Consider the following 21,603-nt stretch of genomic DNA (forward strand, 5'->3'; position numbering starts at 1 on the left):
CAAGGCAAACACTGACCATATTGGATACCGGGGATTGAACACAGGTCAACTACATGCAAGGCAAACACCCTACCCTCTGTGCTATTGCTCCAGTCCCAGATCTTCATGCTTCTAAAGTAGTATATGTCCTCTTTGGAGAAGACACCTTTCTTCTTGAGGCCCATGAGTTTGCTGTGGCACTGGTTTGAATGGGAGATGTGGTTATTTACTTGTTTAATTTTTTAATACTTGCCTATCTGAGGCAGAGAAAATACAGAATATTTTCTTTTCGTCTTTGTGTTTGTATGAGTTCAGGGCTTACTCTTGGCTCTGTTATCAGGGATCATCCTTGGAGGTGTTTGGGGAACCATATGGGATGCTCGGACTGAAACCCAGGTCTGCCACATGCAAAATAAGTACCCTACCCACTATACTATTTCTATGACCCCAATACAGAATATTTTTTGCCATAAATTAGCAAATATCGGGGCCGGGAGGTGGCGCTAAAGGTAAGGTGCCTGCGCTAACCTTGGACGGACCGTGGTTCGATCCCCCGGTGCCCCATATGGTCCCACAAGCCAGGAGCAACTTCTGAGCACATAGCCAGGAGTAACCCCTGAGCGTTACCGGGTGTGGCCCAAAACAAAACAAAACAAAAATAGCAAATATCATACAGATTTTTTTTCTTTTCAGCTTATATTCCAGTGCTTGATTCATCTTTACATATCGTATGGGAGGGAGGCATGTATGGTGTTCATTTAAATGGTTGCTGACAAAATTTTGTTCATGGAGAACAGGTTAAATTGATATTTGTGTAAAACAGAAAGAACCTACAGCTCACCTTTTTTGATTTCCTGCAATCTTTCTTCCTAAGCTCCAGTCAGGTAAATTATCTCTCCTTTCCTGTAATATTTCTAAATATATCTACTGCCTACTGATGCTTTCTCTCATCTGACAAACTCCCACACATTCCTATACTTTTAACTCCCTTTAGTTCTGGAGAAGCTGTTTCTGAGAAACTGAGACAGAGTATCCAGCTCAAAGAACTGAAACTTGTTCTGCTCCAAGGCAGTTATCTGGAAAGGAGAAAACAAATAGAATGTTGTATCTCTAGAACTTTATTAAGTCTGTTGCCTGGCACTTTTGCTGGATGAATGCTTTATAAATTATTCTAGGAAAGCATTGGGCAGAGGAACCCTTGAGTAAATTGTTAGAGATGTTGACTGTTGTCTACTATCCTCAACTGGATCTTTGTTTGGGTATATGTTATAAGTGAGAAATGGTGGCTTTTGTAAAGTTGGATAGTAAGAAGTTTATTCTTATTTGATAAATTTTAAGGAACTGGACAGTAATTGGATCAGGGATTAACTGTCAGTATAAGAGCTTGATAGGAGTGATTAGAACCTTCTTCCAAACCTGTCTTGGAGTCCAGGAAGAGAAATAGGGATCTTCCCAATAGGAAATATCTCTGATAGGAGCAAAATGAGAAGAGTTGTTGCCAGGGCATCTTTCTTATTGTTTGGCATAATTGAATATAACCTTACCACATGGTCATTTAGTGCTGATGACCTTATCATCTTCTCTGCAGAGATTACCCTGGCCATCATGGAGGAGGCTGCGGAAGAGAGTCTGAATCCCAGCTGTAAGATCATGACCTTCAGACCTTCCATGGAAGAGTTCCGGGATTTTAACAAATACCTTGCCTATATGGAGTCCAAAGGAGCTCATCGAGCAGGTCTTGCAAAGGTGATTATCTGAAGGCCCTTTAAACCAGTGAGCTTTAAGGGTACTTACTCCAAGAGGGCTACAGGTGAAATTGTATAAATGGTGGATCATCACACAAGGACTCAACTTTGGAAAGGGCCACTATTGGAAAGAGGTTGGGAAAAACTGCTTTCTTATTTTATTTTGTTTTAAAATATTTTTTGGGTTTGGGGCCACATTTGGCTGTGATTAGGGGCCAATCCTGGCTCTGTGCTTAGGAATGAGCCCTGCAAAGCTGAGGGGACCAGTTCTGGTGTTGAGGATCTAACCGTAGTAAATGCATTAATCCCCTGTGCTTTTTGTCTTTCTCCAAAAAAACTTTGTAAACCTAAATCATCCATTTATTATGCTCTTAATCTTTATGGTGTAGGGAATTGTGTCTTCCCAAAGGCGATAATGAAAAAAATCTTTGTTCTTGTTTTATGTTTTATTTTTTATTTTATTATTATTATTTTTTTTTTTTGGGGGGGGTACAGTCATGATTATGGCCATGACTTTTCCTCAGGAATCACTCCTGGCTGGTCTCTGGGGAAGACCATCTATGGTTTGTGGGGTCAAACCTGGTCAGTTGTGTATTAAACAGTGCCTTACCTGCTGTATTCTCACTCTGACCTCAGTTCTTGTTAATTTATGTAGAAAGTTTGATATTTTTAGGGAATATTATTGTAATAAAACATTTGTTTTTGGTTTTTGAATATCTTTTTTATTTTATTTATATATTTATTCATTTTGGTTTTTGAATATCTGAGGGTATTTAGGCTATTTCTTCAGTGCTGGGACATTACTCCTAGTGTTGATTAGAGAGCTATATGTTGGTGGGATTGAACCAACATATATCTCTGTATATAAATCTGTCTTCTAGCCCAGTATCTCTTTTGCCTCTGTATTTTTAATACCTTTATTTTTTTGGCTACAACTGTGGTGCTTAGAGGTGGCCTGGTTCTGCACTCAGGAATTACTTCTACTGGTGATTCTTGGGGGACCATATAGGATGTCAGTGATAGATTTCATGTCAGCAGCGTACAAGGTAAGTGCTTACCCACTGTACTATTTATTGCATTGATGCTTGTCCTCTTTATGTTATTGATTTATTCTGCATACAGTGGGAAGCATTGACAGGCTTGTGGAAGCAAAGAAGATGGCATGACAGCTCTTTATTAATTTTTTTAAAATTTATTTTATTGAAAGAATTGTGATTTACAAAGTCCTTCATAGTTGGATTTCACACATACAATGACTCAGGGACAATGTGACCTCCCTCAACAATGTTCCCAGAGTGCATCCTATACCACCACACTTTGTTCTCTGATCTGCCGGTATAACAGGCATATATTTTTTTTTTTTTTTTTGGTTTTTGGGCCACACCCGGCAGTGCTCAGGGGTTACTCCTGGCTGTCTGCTCAGAAATAGCTCCTGGCAGGCACGGGGGACCATATGGGACACCGGGATTCGAACCAACGACCTTAGGTCCTGGATCGGCTGCAAATGCCCATGCCGCTGTGCTATCTCTCCGGGCCCATAACAGGCATATTTTAAATTTAGATTGTTATAACTTGGGCCTCTTGAGTCTATTTTTTTCCTTTTTTTTTTTTTTTGGCCACACCCAGTGGCGCTCGGGTTACTCCTGGCTATGCACTCAGAAATCGCTTTTGGCTTGGGGCATATGGGTGCCTGGGGATCGAACGGTTCTTGTCCTAGGCTAGCGCCGGCAATGCAAACGCCTTATCGCTCTGTGCCACTGCTCCGGCCCCATATTTTTGTTGACTTTGGCTTGAATATTTAGTTATGTCCTTTTTTTTATCTGCACTAATGCACCTGAGACCACTTGGCTTCTGACCTTCATCCATCCTTAATTTGTTTTTTAAATATGGAACGCTTCATGAATTTGTATGTCATCCTTGCGCAGGGGCCATGCTGATCTTCTCTGTATTGTTCCATTTTTAGTATATGTGCTGCTGAGGCGAGCACCATCCTCCTTAATTTTATAGAAAAATGCAGAAATATGAGTAAAATAATTCATATTCCAAGGTTCTATGTAAAAGGTGGGAGTCCCTATCTAAAAGACGAAAAGGGGTGGAAGTTTTTGCATAGGTGCAGCAAAAGTTGGGGAGAATAGAATAAAACCTTTGGCCTAAAAAACAGGGTGTCCCTATCCATGAAGCATTCTACCATAAGACCAGCTACAGGCTCTGGGCATACTAAGTTGTCTGACCCCAAAGTTTTCATGTCCCCAGAAGTTATTCTCACTCATGGTTGTTGCAGTCGGGCTTCAGTAATTAGAGATCTTGGATTTTGCAGAGATCCTATATTTAAGTCAGGGTGTCATGGAGTGTTTTCTGATTTCATCTCACCATTGGTTTGAGAGGCAGAGACACCCATCCTGATTGCAAGTCGTTGCTGTTTCCAAGTTATCAGGGTGTCATATGAACCCACCCTGGAGCAAGTCGATGCCAAGACAGCATTAGAAGTTTGATTTCTGGTGCTGGTTCAGAAAACTGTGCTGGATCAAAGAAGGGACCTATGGTTTGGGGTATGCAGCTGATGTCCGATTGACTGAAGCCTAAATCAGGTCACTATGACAAATGTGCAGGGTGGAAGACTCCCTTGCAATAAAATTTAGTAGTTCCTATCCTTATTAGATAAGAACTTCTTTCTATACTTAGGATTTTCCCATTTTAAATGTCTATGCAAAAAAGAAACAAAGACACAGGGTACTTACTACTGGTGTGTATGGGAGTAAAAATACCAAACTAAACATTCCCTGTTACCTGGTTCTAACAAGTCCTCAGAACCCAAGAGAAACTTATCTACTAGAATTTACTACTAAACAAATCCAAAAAAAGGGATGGAGTGGGCCTGGAGTAATAGTACAGTGGAAGGCATTTGCCTTGCATGTGGCCAACCGGATGGACCCGTGTTTGATCCCTGCATCCCATATGGTCAAAGCCAGGAGTAATCCCTGAGCACTGCTGGGTGTGGCCCAAAAGATGAAAAAAGAAAAAGGGATGGGGAAAACTACATCTACATAAGGAAATACACAATAAGAATTATACCTATTAAGGAAATACATCTAAGGAAATATACATATTGCTTTTAAGTCTTTTGAGAGAGAGTGTGTATTTGTGTGAGAGAGAGGGAGAGAGAGAGAAAGAGAGGGAGAGAGAGAAAGAAAGAGGGAAAGAGGAGTGGGGAGAGAGATATCGGAGTACAGCTTTAGCCTGCGACATGGTCTTTAGAGTCTGAAAAATGGCTTGCAGCAGTCACAGATCCAAAAATGTTTGCAAGCTGAGGGTCTCTCAAAAACTGAATTTGGTAGTGAGCAACAGTCCACAAAGAAGGGGGTGGGAGAAAGGGGGCCATTGAGAGCTAATCATCATCAGTAGCGGTAGTAGCTTTTTCCCAGGCTGAGGCAAAGTGGGCTGGGGGCTGTCCTTTTGGTTTGGGAGTTGACTGGCAGTGGATTGTAGTGGGAGGAACATTAGGGTTTCTGAGGAGTGAAGAGCTGAGGGTAAAAAGGGTTAAATAAGGAGAAATAACAGATAAGGGAGGAGAGAGCGAAAGGACAGAAAAGGATTTGTAGGGGCCGGGCGGTGGCGCTAGAGGTAAGGTGCCTGCCTTGCCTGTGCTAGCCTTGGACGGAGTGCAGTTCGCTCCTCCAGCGTCCCATATGGTCCCCCAAGCCAGGAGCGACTTCTGAGTGCATAGCCAGGAGTAACCCCTGAGCATCACCGAGTGTGGCCCAAAAACAAAAAACAAAAAACAAAAAAAAAAAAAAAAGAAAAGGATTTGTAAACTGGTAATCAGGGAGGGGGACAAAGGACGGGTTATATATAACAGGGGGAAGGATTATATACAATATAGTCAGACATTATACACAGTACAGACAGATTAGACAGACATAGGGGTGGCCATCACACACTCACAAGCACATATAGACAATGAAGATTGACCCTGAGGTTGCACTGATCCAGGTGGAACCACTTATGTCTAAAAAATATAAAACCAGTAGGTCAGAAGGGAAGGTTTTCCCATTCCTAGGCAAATTATCATTGGTGAGGGTAAACTTTGCAGAAAAAAGGCTTTCTGGGTCAGATTGTTCATAGAGCATTTTTAAACCAATCATAATATTCATATCTTGAATACCAAGTAATTTGCTAATGAGCACTGTAAAAGGAATCCAGTAAGCACTGTAAAAGGAGTCTATACCGTGAAGTTTCTTCTTCTTCTTCTTTTTTTTTTTTTTTTTGTTTTTTGTTTTTTGGGCCACACCCGGTGATACTCAGGTGGCTGAGCACCTGGTGGTACACCAGGTGATGCACACCTGGCTCAGTACTAAGAAATTGCTCCTGGCTCCAGGATCATATGGGATTCTGGGGGATCGAACCTGCGACCATCCTGGGTCAGCTATGTGCAAGGCAAACACCCAACCACTGCGTTACCACTTCTTCTTCTAATGGGTCTTTACCATCCAGGTTCCTTTCCTGAAAATAATCTGACAACATGGGTATTATGATATAATGATAAATAGCTCGAATTGAAAATAAATTGCGGGGCCAGCGAGGTGGCGCTTGAGGTAAGGTATCTGCCTTGCAAGCACTAGCCAAGGAAAGATTGCGACCGTGGTTCGATCCCCCTGGTGTCCCATATGGTCCCCCCCAAGCTTAGCCAGGAGTAACCCCTGAGCATCAAATGGGTGTGGCCCGAAAAACCAAAAAAAAAAAAAAAAAAAGAAAATAAATTGCAAAAACATATTCAGTGAGTGAGCACTTTATTAAGAGTCCATAGCGTGCTGTTGCCTATCCCAGTGATATATGTGGACATAAACATTAGATCATATTGGCAGGCATAATCATATGGAAAACAAATTTGTCAAGACATTATAATGTACACTGTATTTGAAGTCTAATATAGCACTGCAATGCGAAATAAGGGCAACCAACCTGTTGGTATCTCCAAGAACCACTATGAACAAAAAGGTTAGAAAGTTATTACAGACATATTAAAGTTAAGATACTAAAGCATTCTTTTTTTTTTTTTTTAACTAAAGCATTCTTATAGTGAGCACTGTAGTGAAGTAACTTCCAAATAAAATTTGCACCTGTTTTTGTGGATAAAAGCATTAGAACATTATTATAGACCTCTACAAAGAGCAGTTGATTGAACACTGGCTCAATCTAAAAAGCTGTATCCATTGCTGTAGGTCTCTTTGAAGTACAAAAGACAATCTACGCTTTCTATATATAAGAATATAAGCTTTTCTTATATAAGAATATAAATTTCTCCTCTTCCACTCAGTTTCTTTCCTGCTCGCTATACTCTGGGGCCAAGGGTGTTCAAGATAACTTCCAATTAGATCATTGTATTTCTTCATGCAGTTATTCTAAATATCACATATATAAGTGATGTGATTCTGTATTTATCCTTCTTCTGGCTTCATTTAACATGATATCTTCTATTTTCATCCATGTTGCTGCAAATTGCATGATTGTATCATTCCTTAAGCTATATTGGTTTCTAGTGTATATCATCTTCATGATAAACTCTTCTGTTGTTAGACATCTAGGTTGATTCCAAATTTAAGCTATTCTACTTAATGCTACATTAAGTAGTGGTGTGCTTACATACTTTTGGATGAATGTTTTTCTGTTCTGAGGATAGATATCCAAAAGAGGGTTTGCTGGGTCATAGGACAGCTCAATTTTGAGTTTATCCATACTGTTTTCCATAGGGGTTGGACTAGTAAGCATACCCACCAGGTTCTCATTGGAATCCATATCTGAGGGACATTCAAGAGCGCTGAGAGCAGTCTCCCAGGACCTATGGGCCTTCTGTGTTTCAAGCCCACCTGCTGTCTAGCCACAGACAGAACTTGTAACTTCGTTCCTATACTACTTTGGCTTTCATCCCTAGAGGCTGTCTTTGTGTGCTTATGTCTTATGTGTGCTTCAGATCACTCCTTGAATAGATTAGAATTTGGGGATAAGAAGAGGTTTATTTTAGTGTGGGTGAGAGAGAAAAAAAGGATCAAGTGAATGTAATAAAAGAGACAGAGCCATAGTAAGATGCTTGCCTTACGTGCGGCCTGCATGGTTTCTGACCCTGGTTCCCTATTTGTCCTTCAAGCATTGTGCACAGAGCCAGGAATAACTCCTGAGCACAGCTGGGTAAGCCTGAAAACTAGTAGTAAATGGGGTGAGGAAGGAGAAAGGATTGCAAAGAGAGAAGGAAGAGAAAGCAAAGACAATTTTTTTTTGGTGGCTTATTCCTGACTCTTCCCTCAGGGATCATTCCTAGTGGTGGTGGTGGGGGAGAGGCATATGGGGAGTCAGGAATTGAATCCAGGTAGGTTGTATGTGAGGTAAAAGCCCTACTTCTTGTAATTATCCCTTGGGCCAGAGAATATAAAGGCTTTTAATGTATATCTTAGTCAAGCTGTCCATAGTCTCACCATTTGACAGGCTTAGCTCTGAAAACGTTTTCTTTTGAACTTTAATAAGTGGTTTATCATTAAGGTAAAAATAATTGTTTTTTACTTCGAAAAGAATGATATTTGAGAATCATTTACATTTTGAATCTTGACTTGTAGTGGCTTTTCAGGGATTTGCACTTTATTTGGGGGAAGGGGAGTAGGCGTGCCAGTCTCTTTCTCTGGACTTTGAACACAGCCTTTTGTCCTGTGCTTCACCTTTTTTGTTTCTTGAAAACATGTATTTACCATGTTCCACTGAGAGTAGTGAGTGTCCTGTGGCAGGGTGTAAGTTTAGTAACATTAGAAGAGGAAGGAACAGCTCCAGACCCAAGGGCTTTGCAGGCACAAAGCACACATCTGTGCTGCTTCTGGCCTTATGTAACAGGCAAATTAGTGCAAACGACAATTAGTTTTCTGAATGGTGAGCGGGACACACCTGAGTCCAGACGTTTTATTTAAATGAGCTTTGCTGGAAAGTTGGAGCAACTCACACAAGCCTGTGATATTTTCCTATCTCTTAAACCAAGAATATAGTGTACTGTTTGTTTTGTCTTAGCTATGACTTCCAGTCACTCACTTAGTTCTACAAACTTTCTCTTTCTAGAAGCTGGGCAAGAAAACTGCACCAACTTCAAATAAAATTATGTAATTCAAAACTGCATTCATGTTGTTTGTCTGTTTGTGGGCTTGTCCTGGGGAACAGTCACCTATAGCTCCTCAGTGTACCATTTAATGAATTGAACTTCCCCTTTTTTTGAAGAAAATGGTGGAACAGCTCCAGTAGTAGATACTTTGGCCTCACTTTATAGTCTATAATGTTTCTTTCTTTCCTTTTTTTTTTTTTTAATTTTGTTCTTGTCTTTGTTTTTGAGCCACACAGCTGAGATCACTCCTGCCATGTTCAGGACAATATGGGGTACTTGGGATCCAATCTAGGTCAGCCATGTGCAAGGCAAGTGCCTTTCTTGCTCCAGTTCCTGTTTTTTCTTTTATTTTTTTGGGGAGAAATCACCCCTGGTGATGCTCAGGAGTTACTCATGGTGGTGCTCAGGGACCATATTGGATGTCAGGAATCAGTCCAGTTCTGTCACATACAAGGCAAGCTCCCTCTACCCACTATTCTATCTCTCTGCCCCATTTTTTCTTTCTGTAACTTTTTTTGTTTATTATTTTAGATTAATTTATGGTTGTGGGGTCACACCCAGTGGTGCTAAGGACTTATTTCTGGCTCTGTGCTCAGGGATCACTCTGGAGGACTTAGAGAGGGCTTTTGTGTACTCGAGATTGAAATTGGGTCAGCCATCTGCAAGGTAAGCAAACACCCTACCCACTGTACAGCCCTCGGTTTATACCTTTAGATTTAAATTTTATTTTGAGAGCTGAGAGATCTGACATTTTACTCTGTCTATAAAGTTGCTGGTCAAGGTAGGAAAGTGATGAGAGTGACAGATGTACTGGATATATAACTTAAGTAGAAAACTGGTTTGATTTTGTGGCAGAAATTTCTGATAGGGGATTGGAGAGATAGCATGAAGGTAGTGTGTTTGCCTTGCATGTAGAAGGACGGTGGTTTGAATCTTGGCATCCCATATGGTCCCCCGAGCCTGACAGGAGTGATTTCTGAGCGTAGAGCCAGGAAACCCCTGAGCGCTGCCGGGTGTGACCCAAAAATAAAAAAAAAAGAGAAAAAAAGATGTTTCTGATAAACTTCCACACCTGGTGACACTCAGGGTTACTCCTGGCTATGTGCTCCGAAATCGCTCCTGGCTTGGAGGACCATATGGGACACTGGGGGATTGAACTGTGGTCCGTCCTAGGCTAGGATGTGCAATGCAAATGCTCTACCGCTTGTGCCACCACTCAGGCCCCTGAACTTTTTTTTTGTTTTTTGTTTTTGTTTTTGGGCCACACCCGATAACTCTCAGGGGTGGTTACTCCTGGCTATGCACTCAGAAATCGCTCCTGGCTTGGGGACCATATGGGATACCGGGGAATTGAACCACGGTCCGTCCTAGGCTAGCGCAGGCAAGGCAGGCACCTTACCTCTAGCGCCACCACGCCGGCCCCTGAACTTTTAATATATATGAAATAAGTACAGTTCCTCGACAGTGGTAATCCGGATATAAAGTTATATACATTATGACATTGTTTCATTAATGGCCTCAAAGAAAGCTAGCTATGCCTATAGATGAAGACCAGATACTCTTTTCTTTTTGCTCCTCTCTTGTTAGATTGATGTGTTTTCTATTTTGTACTGTCTATATTTTACCATTATTTTATGTAGCTTATAAAAAATTGGAGCAAACTGGGGCCGGGCGGTGGCGCTGGAGGTAAGGTGCCTGCCTTGCCTGCGCTAGCCTAGGACGGACCGCGGTTCGATCCCCCGGCCCATATGGTCCCCCAAGAAGCCAGGTGCAACTTCTGAGCGCATAGCCAGGAGTAACCCCTAAGCGTCACAGGGTGTGGCCCAAAAAAAACAAAAAACAAAACAAAACAAAAAAAAAATTGGAGCAAACTAAATAAAAGTATACCAGTTTCTAAAGGTGCTTAGATTCCATATGTGTCATGATCTAATTTATAATTTTATCTTTCACGAATATGCTCTTTGGCTTCAGTATCCATTTTTTGGGGTGTGTGTATGTTTGTTTAGGCTATACCTCACTGTACTTAATTCTGACTGTGTTTGGGCAGTGTTTGGGGAATCATATGTGGGTGCTGGGAATCAAGGTAGGGACAGCTATGTGCAAGGCCTTATCCCTGTATTGTTTTCCCAGCCATTGTTTATGTTCTGTTCATTGTTATTCACTGAGTAGTAAGCTACTTTTTTTTTTTTTTTTGGTTTTTGGGCCACACCCGGCGGTGCTCAGGGGTTACTCCTGGCTGTCTGCTCAGAAATAGCTCCTGGCAGGCACGGGGGACCATATGGGACACCGGGATTCGAACCAACCACCTTTGGTCCTGGATCGGCTGCTTGCAAGGCAAATGCCGCTGGGCTATCTCTCCGGGTCCAATATATTTTTTAAGTAACATGATCATAGTTGAGTTGCAGTCATAACCAGAATACTCACCTTCACTAGTGTAACATTATCCTCTCTCCCCTTCCCATCCCCTACCTGTATTCGAGACAGGCATTCTACTACAGTTATTTGTTTTTAAGTTCAGTTAGTTGTATTTTTTTTCCTTAAAGGATAAGAGTAAAATAATATAGTAAAGGTGTGGTAGTGGCAATCGCCGTTGTTTGCATAGTCCAGAAAAATGGGAAAATGGAAAAAAATCCTTGACCTGATAACAAAAAGGCCTCACCCCAGAAGTTTATTGGCATAAGACAGACTCTGGGTTCCAGGCATACCAGTCCATCCAACTCGAGTCATTCTCAAGGTCCTGGTGAAACTTTTTCACACTTTAGCTATTGTTGGTTTTAGATTTTTGTATTTAAAGACTCTGGATTCTGTTAATTTCTTTCATCGATGTTAGGCTGATGTGGAGAATCCTCTAGTTTCAGCATACCATTAAATACGGAGCTATCTGCCCTGCATGCAGACTGTTGCTGAGTCGTCTGGGTGTTGGGAGCACTCTTTGGAGTAAGTCAATGCCAAAGCAGTGGTAGGTCTTCCCTGGTAGAGGCTTGGATCCTGGTAATGTTAAAGAAAACTGTGGTTGTTTCCATAGATGGTATCCATTGTTCAGGTGTGTGTGGGCGATGGCTGAGCCAAATCATTATGCCAATGTTCAGGGTAAAAGGCCTAATTACATTACCAAATATGTGTTCCCATCTCTATTAGATAAGAACTTGTTTGCATATGTATTATTTTCCCATTTTAATGTGCCTATGCAAAAGAGAAACAATGCACACAAGATATTGTTGGTGCATCTGGGGGCCGACGAATAAAGTCCAACATTCCCCGTAACTTGGTTCAAATCTGAAATCTAAACAGAGATACTCTTCTACCAGTATTGGTTATAAAACAGATCTCAAAGGGGGGAAAAAATCAAACAATCAAATAACAAATCCAGTGGGCAAAATTGTCACTATATGAGGATGTTCGAAAAGAGTTATAGATGTTAAGGGAATACATCTGAGATATACAAAGGAGATACACGTGTCCCTTTTGTGTTTTAGAAATAGTCAAGAGAGAGGGGGGTGTTTCCAAGATACCACTTTGGTCTGTGATTTGGACAAGCGAAGAGAACATGGAGTCATGTCCTCCCCTTGTTGCCTGCTGAAGCTTCCGACTCCCCGAGAGGTGTTTGCTTCCTAATTGCTGGAAGTTGAAAGTTCACCAGTCCCCACCCAGCCCCTTGCAGGAGCAAGGAAGACTGGGGTCTCTTTTAAATTGCACCTCACCAGAACCCGCTTGTTGGGACCCTGAGCAGGTGTCCAGAAGTAACCCTGGGGATGTGGAGGAAGGAGAGAGAAAGCTGTGGGGGGCAGCCAAGGGTGCTTCTTCACCTTATCTTGGCCAAAAAGCCTACAGCATGAAACCTTGCCGTGACGCGTTGCCTGCTGAAGCTTCAGACTCCACCCAAAAAATTACTGTGAAACGTATGTAATCCACCTTGGCCAAAACAAAAATCATTAGTACAGAAAAATGGTTAAATGTTGGGTAACAAGAGATGGGAGTGAGGGAGTAAAGGAATAAAACAAGCTCCTGGGCAGCGTTCAGATAATGACAAGCAATGAAACACAATGATATCCATATATTTGTCATAATGTTCCTCGTGGGGGCTAGCTGAACACAATGCACAGGTTTAATAAGGAAACTTCCCTGGTAAGTCCTATAGCCAGAACCTATTGTGCTGCTATTCCTCCTGGCTCCCAGGAAGGAAGGAGATCCTTCCTGAACTAGAAGGCCAGAAGGTCAGAGCTCCCACCCCCAGACCCTCCCTTTGGAGCCGGGAGGGAAATGGGGAAAGCCTAGGAAAACCAATAAACTCCTTCAAGGGAACCACCTCGCTGGCTTGTCCAGCTACACAGCCAGGAAAAGCCCTGGAGCACCGAAGGAAGGAGGTAGAGGGGTGCTGGGGTGTCCCATGTCCTGCACCCCTTCCTAGGCCCAGTTAAAGAGGCCCTTGGCATGGTGGAGGGCTGCCAAACACCATGCTGGCAGAACCTCCCTGCTAGCTACTTTTGGGAAATAGTGGCATGATGGTCTGCCTCCTATAGGCACCCAAGGACTGTTCCTGCATATCCCTTTCCTTCTCTATGTTAGTGATGTTTTCATCATTAGTTTAGGTTGGCCGTGGTGGAATTAGCTCTACCCCTGGAAATAGGCAGAAGCACCAAAAAAGGGTTTGGATTGGGTTTTATTATATGTGTGATCTGCCGCTCAAACAAAACAAAACAAGCTTGCTACAATAACTTACAATCCTGATAGTTCATTTCTAAACACTTATTACTCGGATATCATTTTGCTATTTGTCATATTATGTAAAGGTGTTTAAATTATTATTATTTTAGTTTTTTTGGGGGGCCAAAAACTCAGTAATGCTCAGGGGTTACTCCTGGCTCTGCCCTCAGGAATCAATTCTGGCAGTGCTCAGGAGACCACATGGGATGCCTAGGATCAAACCCAATTATCCAATTGCAAAACTAAGCACCCTAACTACCTGTACTATCTCTCTAGGCCCGGGGTCTCAAACTTGCAGTCCGCGGGCCGCAAACACACCTCCGTACAACATTTTGTGGCCCTGCCCTAGAGGAATCTTTTTTGTTTTGTTTTGTTTTGTTTTGTTTTGTTTTAGTTGTTTGGGTCACACCTCCCAATGTTCAAGGCTTACTTCTGACTTTGCACTCAAGGATCACCCCGACTTTGCCTCCTGCAGCCCGCAGGTAAATTGAGTTTGAGACCCCGGCTCTAGGTCATTATAGTATTGTGGAAGCAAATGTTTCTTAAACAGATTTTACTAGTTAATATAAATGGCATTTCAACCTCAGTAGGTTATTCAACTTCTGTGTATCAATAAATTGAGAGAATATCATTTTTTGGGGGGAGGGGATAGTTTTGAGTCACACCTGGTGGTGCACAGGACTTTTCTGGTTTTGTGCTCAGGGATTCATCCTTGCAGAGTTAGGGAAACATATTGAATGCTGGGGATCTAATCTGGGTTGATCACATACTATTATTCTGGCCCCAAGAGAACAATAGTCTATTTATTTATTTATTTATTTATTTATTTATTTATTTATTTATTTATTTATTTATTTTGGTGTTTGGTTTTTGGGTCACCTGGCAGCACTCAGAGATTACTACTGGCTTTACACTCAGAAATCTCTACTGGCAGGCTCTGGGGGGTGATGCTCAGGAGTTACTCCTGGCAGTGTGCTCAGAAATCGCCCCTGGCTTGGGGGACCATATGGGACCCAGTTTGTCCTAGGCTAGCATGGGCAAAGCAGATGCCTTACCTCTTGCACCACAGATCCAGACCCTAGGGATCACTTTTCTCAGGGATTGGGGGTTGGTGAACCATATATGGTGTTAAAGATTAAACCCAGGTCACCTGCATGCAATGCAAGCACCTTACTTTCTGTACTATTACTCTAGCCTGAGAGTAAATAGTTTAACTACAAAATAAGTTAATAGAAGTCTTTTATGAAGTAAGCATTCACTAGAATGGTATTAAAATTTTATTTGGGAAAGCAGTATCCCCTTTTTCTCTTCACAGATCTTTACCATACTTGTAGAGATGCAAGATTATTGATTTGTAGGGCTGAAGCAATAGTACAGCAGATAGGGGTGTTTGCTTTGCACGCAGCCCACCTGGGTATGATCCATGGCATCCCATATGGTCCTTCAGCCTGCCAGGACTGATGTATTTTTTGGGAGGAGGGCCATACCTGGTGATGCTCAGGGGTTACTCCTGGCTATATGCTCAAAAATCGCTCCTGGTTTGGGGGACCATATGGGACACCAGGGATCAAACCATCCTAAGCTAGTGCCGGCAAGGCAGTTGCCTTACTGCTCTGCGCCATTGCTCTGGCCCCGAGGACTGATTCTTTTTTTTTTTTTTTTTTGGTTTTTGGGCCACACCTGGCGGTGCTCAGGGGTTACTCCTGGCTGTCTGCTCAGAAGTAGCTCCTGGCAGGCACGGGGGACCATATGGGACACCGGGATTCGAACCAACCACCTTTGGTCCTGGATTGGCTGCTTGCAAGGCAAACGCCGCTGTGCTATCTCTCCGGGCCCGAGGACTGGGAGTAAAGAACTGGGAGTACCTCTGGGTGTGATTAAAAAAAAATATTTTTTGTGTGTTTTGTCAGATTCTGAAAGTAAATAAGTACTTGGAACACTTTCAATATAATATTTTATTATTGTTATTTTTTTTAGGTGATTCCTCCTAAGGAGTGGAAGCCAAGGCAGTGCTATGATGACATTGATAATTTGCTTATTCCAGCACCAATCCAGCAGATGGTCACCGGGCAGTCCGGACTGTTCACTCAGTATAACATACAGAAAAAAGCTATGACTGTTCAGGAGTTCAGGCAGCTGGCCAACAGTGGCAAGTGAGTGGATTGTTACTTGCACATCTTTCAGAGATTTGCTTGAACTTGTTAAGAAGCCTTGTAGACAGGAGTTTCTGAAGAGGCAGGGGTTTCCTGGGCAATCTCTTTTTGTCCTCATTTCATGGTTTTTGAATTCTGTTCTTCACATAGTTGCCTATTCCTATTTACTTTTCTATTGGAGGAGTGCTTTCTCATTTTATCTTTTTCAGTTTTTTGAGCCAAACTCAGTGGTACTAGGGGGAGTGGGAGGTACAGTTTGTTAAGTCATTTCCAGTAGTGCCAGGGCTCAAACCTGGTCTCTTTGCATGCAGACCACGCACTTAACCTTTGAGCTGTCTCTCAGGTTCTGGAAAACCTCTCTCAGGTTTGATTTTTTATTTGGGAACTTATATAGTAACTTAGGGGTTTAATTGATCTAAGTCAACTAGGTGGGAACAAGTTAAAATTGCTTTTGGGGCCCAGAGAGATAGCATAGCATAGGGCATTTATCTTGCATGCATCTCACTTAGGGCTGATTGTGGTTCGAATCCTGGCATCCTATATGATTCCCTGAGCCTGCTAGGAGCTATTTCTGAGTGCATAGCCAGGAATAACCCCTGAATGCCGCCAGGTGTGATGCCCCCCAAAATTCGCCTTAGTTGCTATTTTTTTTTCCCCAATCTACCTTTTGCAGATATTGTACTCCAAGATACTTGGATTATGAAGATTTGGAACGCAAATACTGGAAGAACTTAACTTTTGTGGCACCTATTTATGGAGCAGACATTAATGGGAGCATATATGATGAGGTACAGTCATATTTTTGCACAGAATTTTGCACAGATTTTTCATAGAATTATTTCATGTTCCTTCTTTTACTACTCTCTGTGGTGGTTGTGAAGCATATTAGTCTTTTAGTGATTCATAATTCTTCACAGAACTGGAAGAAGAGAACATCAGAAGGACTTCTGTTTTCAAATTGAGCAGCAAATTGAACATATATCAGAGAGCATGATAATCATACACAATGTGGCTATCTACTGTTTAAATTTAAAACATATTATATAATATAAATATAAAAGTATAAGATTCCTGGAAAATAAAATATTAATTTTTAATCTAATTATTACACCTTTACTATCACCAAAGTGCCAAAGACATTCCATTGTCCTATGTCATTTCTAGTTACTTTTTTTTGGGGGCGGGGGTGGGACACACCCAGCTGTGTTCAGGGCTTACCCTGGTTCTGTACTCAGGGATCACTTCTCATGGGCTTGTGGGATGATATGGGAGACCAGAGATTGTATCCAGGTCTGTCAGGTGTCCTACCTGCTGTACTATAACTCTGGCCCCTAGACTTTTGAAAGTAGTGACCAGTCCATAGATTACAGCTAGATAAAACTTGTTGAATCTTTGGCTTCATTGTGTTTTCTTCATCTTTATTGTGTTTTCTTCTCACAGTACAGAACATTAGATCATTGCTCTCTATTTTTTGTATTTCAGTTTTAAAAGTATAATGTTTTTATGATTATTGGTTCTGGTACTGGAGATTGAACTCAGGATTTCACGTGGGTAATTCATGAACTCTATGCTTTGATTTACATTCTGGGCTTTAAATTGTGTGTGTGTGTGTGTGTGTGTGTGTGTGTGTGTGTGTGTATGTGTCTGTGTCTGTCTGTGTGTCTGTCGCGTGTGTGCCACAGTGTTGCTCAGCTAACCCTGGTGGTGCTGGGACTATGACGTGGAATTTTGTGTTTCAAAGCATGAACCAGTTCTTTAATTCACTTTCCTGTATTCCCAGTGTATATTTGTTTGTTTTTTTGCCTTACTCAGAGGTGCTCAGGGCTTACTCTTGGCTCTGTATTCAGATCACTCACTCTTGGTGGGTCTCAGGGAACCATATATGCTGTTGGGGATCCAACTTGGGTTGGTTGTGTGCAAGGCAAGCACCCGACTTGCTATGACTATGACTATGACTTTGGATTCCCCTGGCACATTTGTAAGTGATATATTATCTCCCCATATATTAATCTTTTTTTTTTTTCGGGCCACACCGTTTGATGCTCAGGGGAACTCCTGGCTAAGCGCTCAGAAATTGCCCCTGGCTTGGGGGGACCATATGGGACGCCGGGGGATGGAACCGTGGTTGTGATCTTTCCTTGGCTAGTGCTTGCAAGGCAGACACCTTACCTCTAGTGCCACCTCGCCAGCCCTAAAATCTAAAAATTTTAATTTAACTTTATATTAGAGATAACATAGTTGCATGTATTTGGAAAAATAACTGCTGTTAACAATATAGCTTCCTTAAAGAATGTGGTTCCCGGGGCCGGAGAGATAGCATGGAGGTAAGGCGTTTGCCTTTCATGCAGGTCATCGGTTCGAATCCCGGCACCCCATATGGTCCCCTGTGCCTGCCAGGAGCAATTTCTGAGCCTGGAGCCAGAAATAACCCCTGAGCACTGCCGGGTGTGACCCAAAAACCACAAAAAAAAAAGAAAAAGAATGTGGTTCCTTACTTTATTAAACCACTGTCTGAGATTTTCATTTAAATGGGCGAGACAGAGAATTGGGTGCTGGCATTTCCAACTGATTCCTAAAAAAATTTTTTTTGTTTTTGTTTTTTGTTTTTTTTTGGCCACACCCGGCGGTGCTCAGGGGTGACTCCTGGCTCTCTGCTCAGAAATAGCTCCTGGCAGGCACGGGGGACCATATGGGACACCGGGATTTGAACCAACTACCTTTGGTCCTGGATCGGCTGCTTGCAAGGCAAACACCACTGTGCTATCTCTCCGGGCCCTCTATTCCAGTTTTAAGGAAGTACCCATATATTGTTTGTCTTGCTGTTGTGAAATGTGTATAACCTGATGGTGTCATGTATAGGTTTTCACTGAGCTAATGGAGATTTTGTGCTTGTTCTGGGATTGTTTTCCCCTTTGTGGTATCCTGGCAAGTTGCAGGCTTCTGAAAGGAACACTATGCTGAGAAGCCATCTGGATATTAGGCTGAGAGGTTTTGTATCTGTCTGGGTACTTTGAGTACATAAAATTGAGTTTTACTTTTGTAACTGCCTCTTAGAATCATTGACCTTCTTGTTCTTTTCTAGAGAAGCAGTGAATTTAGCAAACATTTTTTCAGGACAACTGATATCAAAATACTTCAAACTAGCTTTTTATATTTGATAATGAGATTCCCTTTTTAGATAGCTCAGGTGAAACTGATGGCTTTGGATTTGCTGTGCTGATCAATCTATGGCGTGTATTTGTTTGAAAACCACTTTCGCATTGGCATTACTTCAAGAGGAACATTGACTTTGGCCTTCATATTTGCGTAACTTTAGTTATTAAAATCCAATGAACAAAAGTCTGCTAGTTTGTAAGCATGCAGTTTGAAAACAATCTCGTCATTTATAGGTTTTGGAGCCAGGAATCTGTCACTTTGTTGGAACCTACAAGTTACAGTATTTTATGGAATTTCAGTTGACTCTGTGGGATTACTTAATTCCAGAGCTTAGCTGACACTTTCAGTACTTTGGTAGCATAAAGAAGGACATGAGAGATGTAAACTGCTACTGGTAAATAAGACCAATCATACTCAAGACACCTAAATTCAAAGAAGTGAAAAATAACTGTGTTTTCCCCCTGGAGTTAGATGGAGAGTAAGTAATTTGGAAGTGAGAACAAGAGAGAGAGAGTGACTAAGAGTGTAATAATAAAACATAACTGTCAGGAATGTTTGAAATCATCACCATGAATGTACACGATCCTTGTATTCTTTTACTATTTTACTGTTGTACCCTCATATTGCTTAACTTTTCAACTCCTTTTTTAACCAAGTGGATTCTCCAACTCAGTTTTTTAATTGAGTTATGATTCATGGCATTTTAATTTTTATAAATGTGTCTTACTTTATTTTACCCACTAACACTCTTTTTTTTTTTTTTTTTTTTTGGTTTTTTGGTCACACCCGGCAGTGCTCAGGGGTTATTCCTGGCTCCAGGCTCAGAAATTGCTCCTGGCAGGCACGGGGGACCATATGGGACGCCGGGATTCGAACCGATGACCTCCTGCATGAAAGGCAAACTCCCTACCTCCATGCTATCTCTCCGGCCCCCCACTAACACTCTTAAGAAATATGATATGGGGGCCGGAGAGATAGCATGGAGGTAAGGCGTTTGCCTTTCATGCAGGAGGTCATTGGTTCGAATCCCGGCGTCCCATATGGTCCCCTGTGCCTGCCAGGAGCAATTTCTGAGCGTGGAGCCAGGAATAACCCCTGAGCACTGCTGGGTGTGACCCAAAAAACCAAACAAACAAACAAACAAACAAACAAAAAAAGAAATATGATATGGAAAAAATATGATACTCTTCTGGAAATAGAAGTAGCCCTGTTGGGCATCTTGTGTTAAAATAGAAACAATTTTTCTTTTGCCATATAGAAATTTCATATTTCCCTCCTCTCACTATCTTGCATCCAATATTTTGCTCTATTAGGCTCCTTTGATGATCAACCCCAGACCATTTAACTGATGTTACATCTACATACATTCAACACTATGCTAATACTTTTTACCATCTCATTTATTTCTCATTGTATTTATTTCTCATTTTCATCACAGTGTAAACTGTGGATAAAGGAAACAGACTCAGAAAAGTGAAATGTGGGGCCGGAGTGATAGCACAGTGGTAGGGAGTTTGCCTTGCACAAAGCTAATCTGGGATGGACCCCGATTCGATTCCCAGCATCTGCATGGTCACCTGAGCCTGACAGGAGCGATGTCTGAGCACAGAGCCCTGAGTGTCCCTGGGTGTGGCCCCAAAATAAAAAAAAAAGTGAAGTGATTGTTTTAGAACAATAGAATATAACTCCAGAGTCATCTTTTTCCCCCCCGAAACAGTTTTTATGGGCCATCTTCCATATTCATGTAAAATGTAATTTATTAATAAATATTTTTTGTTGTTTGTTTGTTTTTGGGTCTCACCCAGCAGCACTCCGGGCTTACTCCTGGCTCTACGCTCAGACACAGCAGATAAATTAGGTGAGGGAGAGTGGATGCACACTGATCCTAGATGTTGGGAGGTTAGGCAGCTTTGGTCTTGTGTGTGCCAGTGGGGGATAGGCCACAGTCCACTGTGTTGTAACCAGATCATTACTAATATGGAAGGCACTTTGCCACACTCACTTTTTCATTTTCTGCTTTCTTTCACAGCCTCTTGAAATTGAAGGCTATAATAAACAGCACAGAACATTTGACCTATGTACTTATATAATCAATGCTTCTCAACCTAGCTGTGACTTTCAAGAAAGTCCTGTCTTTGCATTAGTCTGTAAAAGGAGGAATTGAATTCATGGCTCTCTGAGCTTTCTACCATCTTAAAAATGTTTGCTTTATGATCAGTAACATTAAGGTGAATGGAACTCATAGATAGTGAGTTTTTGAGAGTTTTTGTTTATGTTTTTATTGTGTCTATTTTTGACAAATCAAGATCCCCTTTATAAGAAGAATTATTTGACTGAAACATGTCAATCTTTATATCAAGGTTTTAGGGACTGGAGTGATACACAGCAGTAGAGCATTTGCCTTGGATGCTGCTGACCCGGGATGGACCCAGGTTTGAATCCTTGACATTCCATATGGTCCCCCAAGCCTGCCAGAAGTGATTTCTGAGCTTAGAGTCAGGAGAAATCCTTGAGTGCCACTGGGTGTGGTCCTAAAACCACCCCTCGCCCACCAAAAAATGATGTTAGGCTAAATGATATTTAAACTTATATTTGAATTATTTTGTTTATGGGCCATACCTGTTGGTGCTCAGTGCTTCTGGCTCTGTGTTCAGGAATTTCTCCTGGCAGGCTCAGGGACCATATGTCAAGGATCTAACCTGGGTTGGCTGTGTGCAAAGCAATGTCCTATTCG

At 41.8% G+C, this 21,603-nt stretch overlaps 1 protein-coding gene and 1 non-coding gene across 2 annotated transcripts in view; one reads left to right on the forward strand and one right to left on the reverse strand.

Moving 5' to 3' along the window:
- Nucleotides 1-1,581: 1,581 nt before the first annotated feature.
- KDM4C (lysine demethylase 4C) overlaps nt 1,582-21,603 on the forward strand; it is a 392,436-nt gene continuing 372,414 nt past the window's right edge. Inside the window, exons 1-3 of the mRNA XM_049770299.1 lie at nt 1,582-1,725; nt 15,538-15,713; nt 16,387-16,501. Of these exons, the coding sequence (XP_049626256.1) occupies nt 1,585-1,725; nt 15,538-15,713; nt 16,387-16,501 (432 nt within the window). The 5' untranslated portion in view covers nt 1,582-1,584. The remainder of the gene's footprint in view (nt 1,726-15,537; nt 15,714-16,386; nt 16,502-21,603) is intronic.
- Nucleotides 3,605-3,711, reverse strand: LOC126025823 (U6 spliceosomal RNA). Its single transcript, XR_007501528.1, has one exon. It is a non-coding gene; the product is annotated as a U6 spliceosomal RNA (small nuclear RNA).

This window comes from Suncus etruscus, chromosome 1, assembly GCF_024139225.1.
Source record: "Suncus etruscus isolate mSunEtr1 chromosome 1, mSunEtr1.pri.cur, whole genome shotgun sequence".
Lineage (NCBI taxonomy): Eukaryota > Metazoa > Chordata > Mammalia > Eulipotyphla > Soricidae > Suncus > Suncus etruscus.